Source organism: Buteo buteo, chromosome 1, assembly GCF_964188355.1.
Source record: "Buteo buteo chromosome 1, bButBut1.hap1.1, whole genome shotgun sequence".
In the NCBI taxonomy this organism is placed as follows: domain Eukaryota; kingdom Metazoa; phylum Chordata; class Aves; order Accipitriformes; family Accipitridae; genus Buteo; species Buteo buteo.
In genome coordinates, this window is record NC_134171.1 from 58,466,391 (window position 1) to 58,482,218 (window position 15,828).

The 15,828-nt window shown below is 36.0% G+C and overlaps 1 protein-coding gene across 1 annotated transcript in view; it reads right to left on the bottom strand.

Annotated features, from left to right (window-relative positions):
- PAPSS1 (3'-phosphoadenosine 5'-phosphosulfate synthase 1) overlaps positions 1 to 15,828 on the bottom strand; it is a 49,242-nt gene that overhangs the window by 9,528 nt on the left and 23,886 nt on the right. Inside the window, exons 6-11 of the mRNA XM_075032527.1 lie at positions 15,602 to 15,715; positions 13,538 to 13,649; positions 10,368 to 10,573; positions 7,938 to 8,073; positions 6,213 to 6,481; positions 2,153 to 2,382 (exon numbers count right to left, since the gene is read on the bottom strand). Of these exons, the coding sequence (XP_074888628.1) occupies positions 2,153 to 2,382; positions 6,213 to 6,481; positions 7,938 to 8,073; positions 10,368 to 10,573; positions 13,538 to 13,649; positions 15,602 to 15,715 (1,067 nt within the window). The remainder of the gene's footprint in view (positions 1 to 2,152; positions 2,383 to 6,212; positions 6,482 to 7,937; positions 8,074 to 10,367; positions 10,574 to 13,537; positions 13,650 to 15,601; positions 15,716 to 15,828) is intronic.

The following is a 15,828-nucleotide window of genomic DNA, read 5'->3' on the forward strand; positions in this document are numbered from 1 at the left end:
TTTACTCTCCTTTATCTATACCAACTCTATCCTGCTAAGAGTACAGTATCAATGATCACAGAATCAATAGTCTTCTACAGAGATTCTGTTCCATGCAATGGGAATTCTGGCCTCTCACATTGCTATTCCCCTTCTGTTCCAAATTATTAAGAAGTGACACACCAGTATAACTATTTCACTTCAATCTTTGCGTATTTATCTTCTAAAACTTGCTGAATTACTTGGACAACAAACAGGACAAATACCCATAGTATCTACTACAACAGCCTTTTGAACCTTATGTTACAATGTATACAGGTTTGCATAAAATTAGCAATATTTACATCACAATCTAGTTACTGTGCACAGCAACGAGGACTTCTAGATGCATCTCAAATAATGAAAGGCACAAAGGTAGTGAAGTGTTCAACAGCTAGTTAAAAGGCATTAAGTTTAGGAAAAGACTTAGGTGTCATATATGCTAGGAGTATCCTTTCCTCTGATTTTATTCCTCCTAATGAAAATACCATACATATCAGGACATAGGTCTGATCTGATGCTCCTGTCCATAGCTTCACTTGGGGAAAAAAAAAAAAAAAAAAGCCTGCTGCAATGCCATCCAAAGAGAAGCTTCACAGCACTAAGGAGAACCTTACATTGGAATGCTGCCTATAGGGGAGGGAGAAGGAAGGAAGAACAACATCAGAAAACTACAACTGCTAAATAAGCCTCCCTGATTATCTTCCATTTTAAAACATCTGCAATGTAGCAAATCATCAAATTTCTAAACACATATGGACATCATAGAGTAATACACAGTGAAACTGTTTTAATTCTTGTCAGGTTTCAACAGATTTGCCTTTATCATGCTGCTCATGATTTCCAAACAACAGAAGAACATACCATAGTTATATTTAATTATGTAAGCGATGATAACACTTTGCAGCTTTTAAAAATAAAAGCAGACTAATTCAGGTGCTTGGAATTTACTGATGAAATATAAAGCTGTTACATAACTTACAATCAAGGTTAAGCCAGCACACTGTCTACTAATAAACATAATTCATGGTAAGAAAGACACAAGCTGCTGAATAAAACTTGTTGGTTGATTGTCACAAGCCACACTGACATCCTTGGAGGCTTTTATACTCGGTGTAACTGCAGCATAAGCAGCTGAAGAACAAGGGATAAGAGATGGGTTCATTTTTACCCAATCTGTTTTCATGCCTCCATCATGATTCCATGTTGATTTCATGCTTTCAAAGATTAACTGTGTTGTATAGACATACTTCTTCAGTTAGAAGTAGTAGGAAATAGTCAGAATATAAAAAAATCCAAGGTTTTTTTAGAAAAACAACTTGCTTCACAGTTTGTATTTCAGTACTAATTTCAACTGCAGTGTGATGTAAAACAAAAGTACAGTTCAATAATCTGAATAAAGAGGTTTAAACTAAAATGACAAGCCATCTTCCCAATCCCACTCACAGGCACCACAGCAACACATATGGTGAATTTTGGACTCCGCTATGACACACAAGTGAAAAATAATACTGGAACATGCAGAAGGTGAAATTATCTATCCTGTAACTGGATTAAAAAAACAAACAAAAAAAAAAACAAAACAACACAACAAAAAACCCCAACAAAAAAAAAACAGCTGAAAACCCTGGGACATAAAATGGACTTAGGGCATCATTTTGAATTATTGTTAAACAGAGCAAATAGCTATTTATCACTCTCTCTTGTCCACTATCTTCTCTCTGCTACACTCTCTCATTGTTTCTCTTCCATCATATCTGATGCATACCTGACACCTGAGAAGCATATTTAGAAAGATAAACCAGCAGAGAGCTAGTCTTACCATTAAAATAAATAGTAATATTTTTCTGTGGATTTAGCAATCTGTGCCAACATGTTTCAGGATTAGAGAAGCTCCAGTACCTGGGAGGAAAAGGGGAGATTCCAGTGGCAGCTAAAGTTGGATCACATAAGCTGTGCTGTGAAACCACACCCAAATCATGCTGAAGTCAAGTTAGATTCGTGATCTAAAACCACATCTAAACACTGCCATCTTTGAGCAATATGAATTTAATTAAAAACAATTTTTTTGATGTGGGCGGGGGGTAAAAGGCAGCTATCGCTCAAAAAGTATTAAAACAAAAATACAACTTACTGATCAGAGTCGTAATAATCCATGCACTTCTTCTTATTATTATAAGCTGCAACTCTAAATGGTACAATTTCCAGTGCTCGGAGACCTGGAGCCATTGTCAACACTTTGGCACCATGGGTTGGTTCATACAGATCTTTCCCAGTGTCAGGGTGTGGCATCCCTGCTGGATCTCGCCCTACAATGTAGAAGTTAGCTCCTGCAACCATCCGTGATCTACAGTGCCACTGAACCTAGAGCAGAGACAGGTAAAAACAGTTAACAGAAGAAAACTGTCAAAACATCACCCTTAAAGTGTGCATGCATTGTGTAATTACCACTTTTTTTCCTAATCAGACATGATTTTTACTATGGAGCCATAACAAAAAAAAGAACCAATTATGTGAATCACCACCAAACTTACAACTAAGGCATACTATTCCCCTGTTTCATTTGCACATTAGGATACTTAAAAAGTTACTTTAGCACAGTGTTTGGAACAGTATAATCAGGGCAAGAAAGATGGAGCTCATCCCTTTCTTAGCTTAGTTCTTCCTGATGTTGTCACCCTCCATCCTTTTCCTTTTATATAAAAGATTAATGCAAAAGCAATTGCTTTGGGAAGCTTAGTGGGATCTAGCCGTACATTGCCCTATTTTAATCACAGTAATTTCTCTAACAAGACACCCTGACCAACAGATAGCTGCCAAACATCTCATCGGAAGACAAGATAAGCTATTTAAACACAGTGTTCACGAGTGATCTAATCAATCTATCTACACATTAAAAAAGAAAAATTACCCAAGCTCAGCATTTTTTCACCTGGTGCATGTGGCAAGGATGTTGTCCGAGGCAGGACTTTAACACTGAGTCTGCGCCAATATTAAAACCCAAAGGATATATAAACTAGGTACATACTGCACATGAACGCTTGGAGTAGGCTTTCAGAGCACTAAGACTGCCTATTTATAGCACAAGCTTCCAAGATGAAAACTGATAAAGCAATTCTAGCTTTAGTAAATATATAGTGACTTTTCCCCAAGCATTTTGAAATCCTTTGATTCTAACGCATCTATATGAACTGGGGAGGAACCAACATCAAAATCAGAAACTTTAGCTTTACTGAATTTTTGCTTGGATGCACCAACTTCCTTCCACCTAATATTTGAAGTATTGTAAATATTGACAAACAGCTTTCCCACATTACTTCACTGCACATTTCAAAATTCGTGGTTTCATAACTAACAACTTGATTTTTACTTTTTTCCTTACAGCTCAGTTACTACTGAAAGTAAAAAAAAAAAAAAAAAAAAAAAAAAAAAAAGGAAAGAAAGAAATACTTCAAAGGAAATTCTGCACACTGACTATTCAATCATCCACACCTGACAACCAAAGAAATGCTTTCAAATTATTTAGAAATGCATCTCTTACTAAATACAGGGAGAGGACTTTTTTCCTCCCAAAGACTGTTTGCAGTATTTACTGGATCCTAGACTGTTAGATATGTTACACTTATGGCAGGTTTTAGACTTATTATGGTATAGGACTGTTGGTGAATTTTCTTAATTCATTTTTATATGTAATATTTTCAGTAGAAAATTTAACTGTACAGTACAGGAAAAGTAAAATAACTATTGCATTACTTCAGGTAACAAAGACACACCAATTCAGGAAATGTGAATATGTTCTCATACTGGGAAGTATTCCCCTAAATGAATTGTCATACCATCTATACAGCTTAGTATCTGCCAAAGGATACTCAGAAAAGAGTTTATAAAACCCACAAGTATATAACAGTAGTTTCTTATTTGTGCAGCCTTACCTTCACACAAAACTAAAGGGTCTACCCAGTAACTACATAGTGTAAAATAGCTTCACAAGTTGAACAGTAATAAACATCTGTCAAAACATCTGTCAAGCACTAAAGGAAAAAAAAAGGGAGGCAGGAGGGGAAGAAACCCACAAATCATAGGACAAAAGTTGCTGCCACTACCTTGTAGTAAATGGACAATGTGATGGATAAATTTTCCTTCCATTACAAAAAAAAAAAAAATTGCATCTGCCTACTGCAAATCTTTACATAAAAGAAAATCAAAGTGTTTCATCTTTTAGTCACTGTGCATGCTGTTCTATGTTAATAAGCTTTAGGCAAGAAGCTCAAAAGTGATTTTTCAAAGTAGTAACTAACTGTTAGTTCTACATTAGTTTTATAACTAATTGTTATAGAAATCATTCAAGGAGGAAGTTTCGCAGTCGATATGGACACAGTTCTGTAAATCAGTAGTCAGATAATGAAATCAGGAACCAGTCATGAGTTATGAAGGTACCACTGGTATCAGTTTTCATCGTGACCACAGCCAGACATCACACACAACAGATTCCACTGCTGTTCAAGCATATAGGGTGCTATGGAAGCATCTGGATGATGATAGCTATGCTAATAATTTTAATATTTATGTTACAAGCACAGAGTGGGCCATACACATGAAATTCCAGCATACCACAGCAGCTAGCAGCATATTTTCTGAAACTATTCTAGCATAGTTAAAAAATTTAAGTTTCATGTTGCCATTTGGGTAGCAGCAAGAACTCCATTTTGAATAAGTAAAGCTATTTTACTAAGACAGTTTAGAACAATGTAAACCATATGTTTGAGACACAAAGCTAGCAGCTCTTGTCCCATTTCTATACATTCATACTACTTCAGAACATATTTACTTTCCTAAGCAGTTGAATTTATCGCATTTTGATACAGAATTTTTCTTAGAGAACTGTTTCTTTTCTTCCAAGGTAATTATCAGGAATGTTAAAAATACAAAAATACTAAATTGATGCTTATAAAACATGTCTTAAAACCTTTACAGGCTGGAAGGCCACATCCATCCTATAGATAACCATACTAACAGCTGCTTGTTGTTCTGTAAAGCACTTGTGCTACAGAAACAAATCTGGTACCAATGTCTTTTAAATGACCTATGGAAAATTATTAAAGGAAGAGTCTCTCTTATTACTTGGCTGCAAACATTAGTCAGGCTGTACTCTGAGGTCACTGTAAATGCCAGATAGGTTAGGAGAAAGCTCTAATTCTGTTCAGAATAAGGATTGTGGATTTTGTTCCTCCTCATATGTTTATGAATACAAGACCGAAGAAGAAGATTTCTGTTAATTCTCACAAAAAGTCTACGGGGAACAGTACAAGATTCCCTACAGTAACTTGCTTACATGCCCCAACTAGATCTGGACTACATTTTTTTATCTGGACTGAAAGGCAGTGCAAGCTCTTTTTGATCAGTCAACTGGCCAGCAGAAAATAAGCACACCTGTCTAATTTAATTCCACTGGTGAGATGTCCAATCTATCAAAAAGCTACCACAGAGTTAACCTCTTGAGCCTGGTCAGAATTTGAACTTCCTGTGACTCATGGAGGCATGAGGCGGGAGGGGGTAACAAGATGGAGAACCAATATCCCCTAAAGGAATTGCCCTCAGATGAGCGCTCTTAATTCTCCCTGCTGCTTCCCACAAGCCTCTAGGGATTCCAGCCCAAGACCTGGCTTCTAAACAGTGTGCTGCCAAAAAATTATTTCATACAAAAGCCTTGAAACAATTCTCTCTGAATTAAGTTTGCCAAAAAATAAACAAAGCCTTCCACCCTCCGCCCCCGATTTGTGTATAGTGCTCCAACATACAAACTTTTTGCTTAACAGTCATAAAACTTAAGTATCCTAACATTCAACATATCAAATAGTTGTCCTAACAGATCTTATAATTTCTTCTGAAAAAGTCTGTAAAAAAGGAGGAGGGATTAATTCATTATCATACCCTTATAGCTGTAAAGAAAGGAGCACATAAACCCAGTATTGTCTCCCACCATTTCCAGCAAAATCCTCCAATATAGAGGACTCCTCATCAAAGAATGTTTTGGTTGATGACAGAGGGAGCCCTTACAGTCTGGTTTCCCGAGGAAAATTAGTCTCTTCTCTCCATTAAAAAAAACACAATCCACAAACGTCAGGCATAGCACAAAATACTTAAGTGCACTATGAAAGGGGGTTTGTTTTGTTTTAAACTCTTGATGCGTTTACCTCAGTTGGTCCAGCATACATCATGGGGGAAGGAAATATAGCCACCACTGTTGTTTCTGGATTCAGGATTCCCTCCTCCAGTACTGCAGCATGTTGTTTCATGCGCCACATGAGAGGAACATCATCCTCCTTTGTCCAGCCTCCAAGTGGATGCAAGAGTAAAACTGGGCGCCGGTAGCCACGTTCCAGAAGCTGCTTATGAGTATCCTGCATTAAAAGAGCATGCCCATTGTGCACTGGATTGCGTAACTGGAATGCAAAGACAGCATCTATGGAGAAAAAACAGACAAAAGATATAAGGAAAGCAGGCTATTTTATCAGGAGTTGTACAAACCATAGAAAAATCTTCAAACAGTACGATCTTTCCTCTGAACTCTATTAAACAAGTATAATAGCAGTAGTCACAGGTCCTTAAAGGATTATGAATTATTATAAAATCATTATACTCAATAAGCAAAACTAAAAAAAAAAAAACCAACCATCCTAAAAAAAACCCAAACCAAATCAGCTTCCTTTATTTTTGAGATTTCTGCAGAATTACTCTAGTTTCTCCAATAGCTATAATCTTTTCTTCAGATTTTTCACTTGCATGAGCATATAAAATAAATTCTAAGAGGAAATAAAACTATGCTACCTGTCTTAAAGGCTCAATGTATCATCAGGAGAACAAAAGGACATGTTTGCAACAAAACAGATAAAAGGGGATTTAATGTGCCTTAGTAAGTTTCCTTCACCTAAATAGCTTTGTGGAGTTTATAAATAGTAAGAACAAAGCAAGGCTAACTGATATTTTAAAGTTTTACAAACCGTTCAAATGAAAAACCCTGACACAACCAGGATTTCTCCCTTCTCCAAATTAAGATGAACTAAGGTACCCTGCAAGATGGCAAAATCAACATAACTGAGAGATTTCCCAATAAGGAAACAATGAAATCTAGAGAACAGGGGTTTTTTCAGGTATCAAATATATTTGTTTATGGGCTAGCTAAAACAAAGACTGGTACCTCAAAGGTCCTGGAAATACTGACCACATAATAAAAAGACAGGAGCTCAGGACCAATCTCGGTTTGCACTCTTGATGTTAATCTCCTCCCTCACACTTAGAAATGCTTAGCAGCTGTCTGTCAGTCACTGCCACAATGAAGGCGATATGTTTGATTGTTCTCTACTCTATGACATTACTCAGCCTCTTACTTATCTGCCCAACACAACTGCTTTAGTGAAAAAACCTGTTTTGTTTCTTCTGCAACATAAAGCTAGCAGTTAGCTTACAATTTTTAACTGTGATACATTTCCCTTTGCACCAGTCTACTTGCATTACTGTCGTAAGTTTTGCTCCCAAGAAGCAGCATGGAACAGACTTAAAAATAAAAAAGCATGAAAGCTCAGCACTCAGCCATACCTCTAAAGTTTTAGCCGAACCTGAAAATTTTAAAATCACGTTCTACCACATTTTAACATTATCTTTTCTTGCATTAGTAACATGTCTAGTGTGCATGGAAAGATAAAATTCAAAACCTCAGGCATTACCAGCTTCTCTTGTGTATTTAGGCAATGCAATGCCTGAGATCATAAAAATTAATACCAGTAAAAGGCAAAGAATGCTGCCTAAGAGAGCATTCAAAATCTTCATCCTTGAAACAATGCTAGCCCCTGTAGTATTGAGGCAGCAGACATTTGGATAAATCTTTGCTGGAAGAAACAGAACAAGAAAAATTTACTTGCCAGCATTCATTTCCTTGAATTTCTGCCTTAGTTCAGCTGGAGTGAGACGGTATTGATCAAGTCCATCATTCCAATAAATACGATCAAGGACCTGTAGATCTCCACCTACAAGCCAGTTCCCTTGCTCCATAACCATCTAAGAAACAAACAAAACAAAACAAACAAACAAACAAAAAAAAGAGAGAAAATCCTTGTTAGGATTGGTTGTCAGCTTCTCCTGAGCACCTAGAGCATTGCAACGGGGCACATCTTTACCAAGGGAAGAGTTCTGGGCTAACTTTATTTGACAGTCTCAAGTCAAGCATCAATGTTTTAAAAAAAAAAAAAAAAAAACAAAAAACAAAAAAACCAAAAAAAAACCAGAAACCACAAAACAACACTGGAACATAGTCCAGACATGTTATACCATGGTGTGGAAGAGATGCACAAATCTTCCATAGGCATATGCCTTTCTTTCAAAGTCAAGGATTTTTTTAATATATATAAAAGCAAGCAGCCAGTATTCTTAACCAACATTATTATGTGACAAGAAGAGATAGTGGCTGGAAAGCCTGATATATCAAGTGCAATGAAGTTGCACACTTTATTGTTGTTGGCCAAAGCAAATGCAGTTCCAGTTTACAAGATTTTACAAGTCAGCAATAAAGTAACACATAAAAAGGTTCTGATTAACTACTCACCCACTTTAATTTACAAATAAAAATGAGAATTGTTGAAGTAGGATAGCTTTTGCATTTGTTTCATAGTAGCAATTTACCAAGGCAACATACACTTATTAGAGTTCTTTTGATATCTTCAAATATCACCTCACCCTTTATCAAAAAGCATTAGGGCAAGCTGCTTAACATACGCTAGCAACGGCCACAGAAGTCACTCAGGAATTGTTAATTTCTGAGAACGCATTTGCTTTTGAAGATGGCACCACAAAAAACTTCCAAGTTTCATACAAATTTCTGATGCTTTATTAGCCTTATGTAATTTAAAGATGACAACAAATGTTGATATAACATAAGACATTACATACTAAACCCACAAGCCAAGATGTTAAAATTAAGTGTGGATTTTTCAATTTATTTTTGCATTGAGATAGAGGACCTGCTGGAATTAAATGATGCTACAATCACCACCCTCTTCTCAAAGAAAATGCTAGACTTTGACATCTTACCAAGGTGGGGGGAAGGTGTGATAAAGATATGAATATGAGAAAACTGTGCTACAGTAACTCTCAGGCACCCAAAGATTTCCGATTAATTAGAAGGGCCACCAGATTCATGTGCTGTCATGATACTGCTATACACTCCAGTACAGACATAAGAACATAGTTCCTCTTCTTCTACATTAGTTTCAGCCATGTCATTCTGTAATTGCTAATGTGTTATAACAAGTCATTCAAATCTTGTCTGTATGAGATTTTCTTAGAATTTCTTAAATTTGTGTTAAGTTTTCAATAAAGAGGTAATCTTATGTTCATCAGCACAGAGCATATCAAGGGCTTTGGAAGTCTTCCAGAACACTCTTACTTGTATCTAGCAGATCTCCTTTTTCAGATATACTCCTGCATACAAGTTCAGTCAGTAAAAGAATGTCAAGTTCAGTCAGTAAAAGAATGTCATTACACATTCATAAAAAATTACACATTAATAAAATAAAGAGGTAAAAAAATTCCATAGTTTTCACATATGTGTAACTATTAGTCACACAGATACTTTTACAACATATCGAAGGCTTTCCCTTTCTAAGAGAAAGCTCATAACTTGAGGTTTGCTTGATTTCTTTTTATCTGATTTTAAATCATAGTTTTAAACAAAAGGATACTAGAGACAAATGGGGAAAGAAACATTTTGGCTCTGCAGAGCTAAGATGCAACATTTACATCAGCTTGCAAAACCAAACACAGCATTGCAATGAGTATGTTACAATCAGAATATTTCAAAGTGACATACACATAAGGTCAAGACAATAAAACATACTGAACACAATAGATGGGAAATAACTCCCCAGAGAGTGAAATGATGAACTCTCCAAAAACAGGGCCTATTTCAAAAGCATCTAAACCAGGCAGTTCTCATGTGCTCCGCATGCAGGCAGAATAGAAGTTTTCTTGCCTTCACAATGCATATATCTGCTCACTAAGGAGCTTTGATGATCCATCTGGCTACACAGAGGCATGTGTTTCCTAGGCACACTAGAGGGCAAAGTTCCCTCTTCTGTCGCACATATTGACATTAGATTTTCACACTAAGGGCAGACTATTCAACAGCTGCAGAGAACAAAAAAAAATCATCTTTGCTTCTGCTCAAATGTTTTATTTATTTCTCAAAGTAGTTTTGCTGTTGAAACACACCAGTCACAGACATCAGCTTCACTTAATTTGCAGCTCCACAAACAGTACAGCTAATAGGACTAGATTTTCAACTTCTAAACACACACCTTGATATAGGGATGTTCCTTGCATGTTGTTCCCCATTGCCTAGCACAGCGTTCCTCTTTCCTATGCTCATAGAATTCAGGATTCCGGAGAATGGCCACACGGCGACCTTCATATACCAGTGCAATTGCTGTACATCCATCCAGTCTTTCTTTGTCTTCTTGAGTAGCCGTTAGCACTATAGGCACGGACAGATTAATAACTCCCCCTGCAGAGTGAAATAAAAAAATTTTTTAAAAGCCCTTGTCCTTAGTAATAGTCATGAATGATACTGCAAAAATCTACCCTCCTAACAAGTTATAGTCCAGGCTGTAAGTGTATCACACAACAGGTATTTCAAGTACTTATTTTAACAGGGGTTAAAAGCAACTTTTAGAATGAACTCTTGCATAAGATACGTGTTCTATAAAAATGTGCAAACACTGAAGTTTGAGAAAGAGCAAAGACAGTACTGAAAATAGCAAGTACTTAGAGCTGCATACAAGTTTTTAGACTGTGAGGATACTACTTTTTTGGGATCTCAAATTAATATCTTCTTCAAGAAGCTATAGGGTAAGCAGAAATACACAACTGATATTTTTAAACAGAGAATCTAAACTATTAGGCAAGATTACCACTGGAGTGGCTAATGAGTAAAAAAGAAATAGCATTCTCAGTAGGCATACTTTTGGTGCATAAGAAAAGTTCAACGTGATAGAAGCAGCCAAATGTACCCAAGTAGTTAGCATATATAATTCAACTATTTCAAAAGGTGACTTCGATGTTTACTTAAAACTGTATTCAGATTCAAGCATATATATTTCAGAAAAAACTGGTTAGTCAGGCAGACATTTTGCAGTTTGTTCAGCTGAAAGCTTACCAGCTACTTTACTTCTAAAACTAAAAGAATATATCAATTTTAAGGTTATGTGTGGTCCTCATTTTTAAGCATTTACTTCACTGCTAGATACTGGAAGTCTTGTTTTTCTTGACTGCAAGAGTGAGATGAGAAACAGAGTGGAATAATACTCTAAGTTTCATAAAAGGCTTGAATTCTAATGAGCATACACTTGCCAAAAGTGCAAAACTTTTGGGTGGTCTCCAAGAGAAAAGTCATGGGCACCTTGAAGTTAATGGGGGTTTTGCTACTGGCTTTAGTGGGGCCAAGACTCTAAATAAGGCTGATTTCCCCGTTATTTGAGCAATACATTTTTATAACATTCTCTCAATTTTACCGTAAGTGTGGTAGGAAGTTAAAAATTATGATGCTGGATGAAGTTTAAGGGAAAAATAGGTCCCTCCTTCCTTCATACTGCAAAATGAAAAGCATGCTGTGCATCTTCTCCTAAGTTCAGCCTTAGTGCTCAAAGTTATTTTCAAAGCAACTAGGTCATAAAATTGAGCTTGGCAACACTCACAGAGAAGGTGATTTGCCACTCCTAACTTGATAATTAAAAAAATCCTTTTGCTTTGTGAACAAGTAAGTAAATATTTCAATCTGGGAAGAGATCTCAAACCCATTGATTATTAAAATTTTGTCAGTGACCAATAAAAAATATATAATATCTTTAACATCTCTCTTTAGCTGTACAAATGAGAGACTGAGGCAAGGTAATGGAGTGAGTTTGTTACGTGACAGATGAGCACAGTGTCAGCTAGACACTATTTCAGATGAGATGCTTTGAAGGTATTAAACAGTTTCCCCTCCCTACAAAATCAAAACGCTGGAAAATGACTGCTGCTGGGAGACTCCAGAACTAACATACCAAGCGGGGAGGAAACTTTCAGGATGTTGTTTTGACTTAACTGTTGCCACTGATTCAAGTAGCAAAGCAGCTTTTTCTAAAAAGGTTTGCATACGTAAATGTTGCAGTAGATATCTAAGAGGAGGAAATATGGTAGCATCTAGAGGAACATGACTGTTCTATACAAGCTTAGGACTGAAAATTGTTTCCATCAATAAGTTATTCATGATTTTTCATTACTCATATTTTTTACAGCATACATGAGGTGCTAAAAACAATTGCAAGAAAAGTTTAAAAACTTGTTATATTGCCATATCTGAAACTTTCACCTATACAAGGTCTTAAAAGCCTTATAAAAATTCTGATTTACATTAGACTACAGGGCAGAAAAAGGAGCTAAAAGCTGTTTTAGCAGTTGAATGCATAGCGTGCAATCTGCAGAGTACATTTCATATGGATGGACACACAGAAGGCAAATGGAATGAAAACAAAACTAGCAGTCCAAAACAATACTGCAAATTTTAGATACTCCAGAATAACATGATGGCATTATGTTGCCTAAGATAGTATCTGAGAGGCTTATAGAAAAGGGAACTAGAAAATGTAAGAGTGACAACAGATGTCTGGATCACAGAACTAAGAGACAAGTGATTTTTTTTTTTTTTTTTTTGCTATTTGGTCTCCAGCGAGAGAAAAGTAATGCAGAAAGAAGTGAGGAGACAGGAATTTTCACTATCACTCTTTGATCTAGAGAGTGCAAAAGAACCTAAAAGGCTGGAAGACAAACAGAGTCTTCAAAGAGGAATAAACGAAAAATGACAGAGGATCACAATCAAATTCCAAAACCTGAGGACGTTCTTGCTTGTTGACTACCTTAACTAATGCTTGTCCTTAGCCAATTGGTAACACAAAATAAAATATATTCATTTAAATCATCACAGGATAATTACTAAGTCATAGTAATTCAATTATATGTGACAATTGTCTATAATCAAGCTACCTCCTCAAATTCTGATTTCATACTTGCAATAGCTCCAGCACTCAAGTCAGTTTCTTGTCCTTTCCTTCATTACTGTTACAGACCAAATCTTTTGGCACACAGAGCTAAACAGCAATTAAATTGCAATTTTGAATTCTAAAATCAATTTCTTCAAAACAAATTAGAAACATGGACTTTAGGTTTAAATGTTTTTCAGAAATTAAATCATTTGAAAAATACAATTTGTAAAGGCAAAAAGACAAGACATTCAAACTGTAACATGATGGTAGGTATAAAAAGAATAAAACCATCACGTTTAAAACCGATGATTGTGATATCCTATTCTCTTATTCCAGGTTGTGCACAAGCCTGATAACATGTTACCACACCACCACTAAGCAAAGCATTGAGAATATTTTAGAAGTAGGATTAGTTTGCTCAGTTTTACAAATGGCAAGTTCTACACTACCATCGAGGAGACAGTCAAAGTGAAGGCACTGTAGGTATTCTCTCTCTCTCATAAAGCCATTCAGGGGTGTTGCCCAACCTTCTGCTAGCACTTGCACCCATTGCATATCCACCTTGTAAAGAAATGGAGAAACAGAGTAGATAAGAGTTGCTGCTTAATGATTGACATCAGGTATTAATCATAATAGATCATGATTTACCCATAAAATTCAGGACAGTATAAATGGAAGATTTCTCAGTATTACAGTTTTTAATCACAAAGAATTCAGAGTTTCTACAAGTAAGAAAAAAAGAACAACTTGTTACTCACTGTTCATATTTTCTGCTATTTTCCAGTCCTTACAGTAGATCAAATTTCCATGTGTTAAAAAACAAACCAAGCGACACAAAAAACCCCACCCACAACAACAAACTTTATTTGTAAATATTTGATAAAGTTCAACTTAACAGAATTAGAGTCCCACTTGCATTTATTTTTTTAACAATGCAAGATAACCAAGAGGTAAAAAATAAAAAAAAAGAAAAGAAAAAAAAAGAAAAACACCACATACAATTACCACAAAAATATCAGAATTATGGGGGTGAATACTAAGAGGTCTAATCTTAAAACGGATTAGAAAGAAAATTTTTATTGCAGAAACTAGTGAGACAACCCAGAAGTAAAATTCTCTCAGGACTAGTACGTATTTTAGTTTAAGAGCTATCAGCTTACAGGGAATTTCCTTCCTTAGCACTTAAACAGCCACACTACGACTTAGTGTGTGGCCTCTATTATTTCTGCATGTGCATTACGAAGACTTGGTCAAGTCTTTGACAAGGACAGTCAGGCACTTTATTTTATCACACTGTTTAATTTACACTGAGTCAAGTACAACACACATTTTCATTCCAAGTTTACATTATATACTTGCTTGATATTTAACAAACTGCTTGTTGGGGGTGGAGGGGGAAAGGCTTTGTGTTGTAGATAAGGAGCAATTTTGAACAGAACACTATGGAAATTTAGTAATGGTGACCTTAAATATTTATTCCTCATCAAAGCAATAAATAGTTCTACAGACGCATATGTGAAAAGAATCTAGTAAGACACAGTGAAAGGAATTATTAAAATTTAGTAGTAGTAGACAGCTAGGCAAATTTTAAAGCTATTTAATTCAGTGCTTAGTATGTCACCTCAGTCCTTCAAAGTCAGGTTACTCACTGCAGATGCTCAACTCTGAGCTTAGTCAGCTCCTCTATCAAATGCTTAGCTTTAAGTTCTAGTAATACTGTCAAAAAGCCAGTGAGAAAACTCATGCATTGTATCTGTGTTTAGGCCTAGTTCTTCAGAAAAAGAAGATGAGGTAGAACAGAAACACAGCCAGAAGCAGCTTTGCCTAATTTATCTGAGTCAGAAAATAATGCATTTAACCAAAATAAGAACAGAGTTGATCAAGTTGATCCATACTTTTCCACATTTTCTCTGCTGGAAGCTAGAAAAGTAGCATGAATATGTTCTAATCAGGAAAAAAACCCAATAAAGTAGATCTGATCATCTCTCTGTAGACTTAAGTTTGCAACTGTTTGAGCCTGGTCTATAAGGTTACTATCATTCAGCTGAAGGTTTCCAACAAGGACAATCAAGAGCAGTAACTGATTTCCTTCGTATTTCGAAGTCATTACAAAAAATGGTAATTACAAAATGGTTTGTGTAAGTAAACTAAAAAAAAAAAGTTAGTAATTCTTCTAGAAACAACTATTCATACAAGACATGCCAGGCATGGTTTAGTCCATGGAGGGGGGTAGGCAGGGGAAGAAGTCACTGTAAATTTAATCTCCAGGCTTGGGATAAACTAAGTAACATTATACCAGACATTATTTATGAAATTACAAAGATTCAATTGTTATCTCTAGTAAGCGATCAAAGAAAACACAGATGCTGTGATTTCTCTCAAGAAAAGAGGGAAAAGTTATATCGAGATACATTCTGTAACCAGTACAGGTATTTTGACTATATCTACTTCTGCTGAGCAACAGATTAGACTGTCTTTCAACTTCAGCAATGAGACAACTTAAGACACAATACCTTATTTATTTCCAAGGTTAACAAAGACTCAGCATCAGTTTTGGCCAACTGTAGCTTGTTTTCTGGCACATAAAGCTCTTTCACCTCATAAGAGGCATCCACTGGTACAATGTCCTGTATAAAAGGAATAAACAGAACTTAATGTTTGCTCAGAATGCTTCTTCGACACCAAACACGTGGTCAAGAAGTAAAATTCTAATGCTGCGCTTCTCTGTAGCAAGAGTTTA